Source organism: Cyprinodon variegatus, unplaced genomic scaffold (assembly GCF_000732505.1).
Source record: "Cyprinodon variegatus isolate N-32 unplaced genomic scaffold, C_variegatus-1.0 Scaffold13, whole genome shotgun sequence".
Classification (NCBI taxonomy): Eukaryota; Metazoa; Chordata; class Actinopteri; order Cyprinodontiformes; family Cyprinodontidae; genus Cyprinodon; species Cyprinodon variegatus.
Genome location: NW_015150466.1, coordinates 1,253,586 through 1,257,053, shown reverse-complemented (window position 1 = coordinate 1,257,053; position 3,468 = coordinate 1,253,586). Strand labels below are relative to the sequence as shown.

Below are 3,468 nucleotides of genomic sequence, written 5' to 3'. Positions count from 1 at the left end.
TTAACGATTTTGGCATCGGAATCGACTGTTATTCGTTATTTTATTTTTTTATACATTAATGTTTTGGGGCCTTTTTATATATATATAAAAACTGCACTATAAGGCATCTATCATCTATAAGTATAAATATCAGTGTATTGTGATTCTCTTGTGTTCTAAACAACAGGAAAGAATTTGATAAATGGATGTTTGAGCAAATTTTTTGAAAATACAAAAACCTAATGTAAGTGTTCAGGTGGAGTAACTGTAGATGCATCAGCCCCCACCCTCAGAGCGCCCCCACCCTTAGAGCGCCCCCACCAACTTTCATTACAAAGTTCCACCCTTATGTGTGGGTATGCTGGTCTGACAGGATCTGGAATTTCCCACTAATGCCTAAAAACTAAACAGTTTTTAAATGAGTTCCACCTGTTCCACCACTAGGGGGAGCAGCTGGACCACGTTCCTCCTGAGGAAGGTGGAGAACTTGAGTGAAAACAATTAACTGCCAGAAGACAAACTCCTTTGAGGTCATTGATCGGGGTGTAACCCGGAGAGGATCAGATCTCTCCTACAGAGGGAGGTTTTGTCCCTTAAATGCTCCACTATGTGTGTCATGAGCTGGAGAGCAGCCAGGGAGGAGGCAGAGGAGCAGAACTGATGAAGGTCTCACAGTTCAAGCTCTCTCTCTTTTTTTTCCACCAGAGCCCAGAATGTCGGCTCTTTTTTCGCTGTGTGCTAATGTTCCTCTCTCTTCCTCTCAGGTTGTGAGAAAGCTGCATCAGTTCACCTATGACCTCTTCATCCAAGCCAAGTCTCTGCACATGCAGGTCAACTTCCCAGAAATGATTTCCGAAATTGTCAGCGTTCACGTGCCCAAGATCCTCTCAGGCATGGTCAAGCCCATCCTTTTCCACAACGCCACCTAAAGGTTCCGGTTTCCGTGGAGTGAATCTGGACCACCTTTGGTGGCGCTGGATACGGACCCTGACGCATGCAGGGAATGGAGCATTCTTCCAGCATTTTGTAATCCAGTAACGTCCGCTCTGCTCCTTTCTTTCTGCCCGCTCACTGCATCACACACATCACATGTTTGGGTTTTTTTTGGGGGGGGGGGGCTGATCACAACACTTGCATGCATTCCTGCACTAAAGCCAACCAAGCTGAGCATGTAAAACTTCTCCAGCTGAAAGAGGAAGCCAGCGCCGTAGTGAGAAAACATGTTTGTAGAGTTCTCATCCCCAACGAGCTTTTTGTTTCTGTGTGCTACAGTACGACATTTGAACTAGCTTCTCTCCACAATCAATCTTATTGTCTTCACCTGAGAGGAGTAGAAAAAAACCTGCTTGATTGACAGTTAATAATAAGGCAGTTGTGCCTTGCATGCTAAGAGGAAGAGCTATCTCACCCCAAGGCTTTTAAAAACATTTTTTCAAAGCTGTCCTCATGTCTTAAAAAAGACACACACAAAAAAAATAGTTTGATGTTTTGTTCAGTCTGTTGAAATAAACACCTTTAAAGTGCAAGTGACTGCAGCAAAGCTGAAATCAAGTGTATATTTATGAAAAATAAAAGATGCTCAAGATGCAAGAAGAAAAGGATCGGACATGAAAAGTCGCCTCGACGCGTTTGTCGCTCGACTTTCTAAAGAAATCCGCTTTTTTCTGGGTGCCAAACACTGTTTCCGTCAAACTTTTCATACTGCTGTGGAACTTTTCTACCATTTCTTAAAAGTCTTCTTTGCAAACGCTTTCTGGTGTGTCGTCGTGTGTTTATTGTAGCTTCAATGATAATAAATGTCCAGCAAAGACTCATCAGTGGTCGCTGTGATTCTTGGATTTTAGTGTTAAAGCAGAAAAATATTTAAAGTAAATTCCTGTTTTTTTCTCCTGCATCTTCCTGAAGGTTTAATTCACCTAAAGAGCAAAACCCTGTTTCATCATAACCCTCCATTAAACCTCAACATCTTTAAGTTCTTTGCTTTAGTTAGTGTTTACTTATAAATACTAACTTAACACTTTTATAAATGTTAAACATGTTGGAATATAAATGCAAAAACTGAGTGATTTTGCTCTTTACTTACACTGATAAACTGCTTTATTTAACCAATGAAGTCGTTAGAACAGTTTGCTTTTTTTATTTTCTTAATAAATATATTTGGGCAAAGAAATGTGTTAAATTACAACACATTTTTATCCCTAAATAAAATTAATTGGGTTATACTGATGAAATCTTTAGATACATCAAATATTTGTCAGTTTTTAGGTTGTTAAACCAAAAAACATATCATGAAAAGATAACAGCGTGTATTTAAAATTTATTAAGTATTTTTTTAGTAAAACATATTTAAATTAAATTAATTTTAGGTAGATTAATATAAAAAAAGATTAATAAAATAAAGTCATCAGAAAAGCTTTATTAATCCCTCGTGTTCAATTATTTTCTTGCGTTGCAACAGTTTACAGAAGAGAGAAAAATAAGATTATAAGATCCCTACAGCAAAATAAAATAAGTAAAATGACACCCTCCCAAAATAAACAGTTTAAAATCAGATATAAGAATAAAATAAGTCTGTTTGATTCTTTCTGATAAAAATAAAATAAACATTTTAGGCATAAGATGCAGCAGAAATACAGAAACTTTAAACGTTTTTCTAAGAATATGAATGTAAAGGTTTAACCTGAGAATTGGCCCTGCTGGCTTACTGTAGCCCTGATTGTTGAGTTAGCGCCAAGGCTAACGATGCTAACGGTGGATTTAAGCTACAGTTTTCTTCTCCAACGTATAAAATGGTGTAGCTGCACGTCTTCTGGGCGTTTAGAGCTCATTCTAACATGATGTATTGATTTCTGCATAAATAAGCAGCTTTAGCGTTAGCAGATGATCGACGGGAACCACGGCTAAATCAATTACTACCTTTCAGTTCTGGGAAAAGGTTTATGTTGGATTTGTTACTAGAACAAAGTAGTTAACGTTAAAATTGTAGAAAATCATAAACAACTCTTTTAAAAACGACGTGTTTCCATGGGGATAGTGATAAAAAATGGCCGACGTTTCAAACGCTCCTTTTCACGGTTTGAGGAGGTTTTTATTTTTCATCCACGGATTTTAACTCAACTTTAATTGTCTGCCAAATTGATTAATTTCCACAATATTTTCCAGCAGCCAGAAAGGCTTTAGAGGACGAAACCCAAACAGAAATGACAGCATGAAAGCTTTATTAATGAAGCCAATTACAACAATGACTCATGACAGAAAAGAAGAAGAAGTTTGAAAAACAACTTATTAAAGCTCTAAACAAACCTGCTAAACCCTTTTGAATAAGGAAATCTTTTCACATTTAATTCTTTTATTTTCTCTGGGTTTTTATGTCATCAAACTATTATTAGATTCCTGAAGCTTTGTGCAGATCTGCCTCACTTAGAGCGCCTCTTTTTGTTTTTATCTTTTAAGATGAAAGGGAATGGCTGCCTGATCTAACAGTAAAGT

The 3,468-nt window shown here is 37.3% G+C and overlaps 1 protein-coding gene across 1 annotated transcript; it reads left to right on the top strand.

The window, feature by feature from the left end:
• Positions 1 to 325: 325 nt before the first annotated feature.
• LOC107089773 (androgen receptor-like) lies at positions 326 to 1,786 on the top strand. The gene is made up of 2 exons (XM_015382740.1): positions 326 to 645; positions 744 to 1,786. The coding sequence occupies exons 1-2, from the start codon at positions 577 to 579 to the stop codon at positions 906 to 908; spliced, it is 234 nt and encodes a 77-aa protein (XP_015238226.1). The 5' UTR covers positions 326 to 576; the 3' UTR covers positions 909 to 1,786.
• The last annotated feature ends 1,682 nt before the right edge of the window (positions 1,787 to 3,468 follow it).

Excerpts from the sequence above, each read along its gene's own strand:
- LOC107089773 (XM_015382740.1), top strand. The coding sequence starts at position 577 with ATGCTCCACTATGTGTGTCATGAGCTGGAGAGCAGCCAGGGAGGAGGC. Across the intron at positions 646-743 it reads GAGGAGCAGAACTGATGAAG|GTTGTGAGAAAGCTGCATCA; the intron begins GTCTCACAGTTC and ends TCTTCCTCTCAG.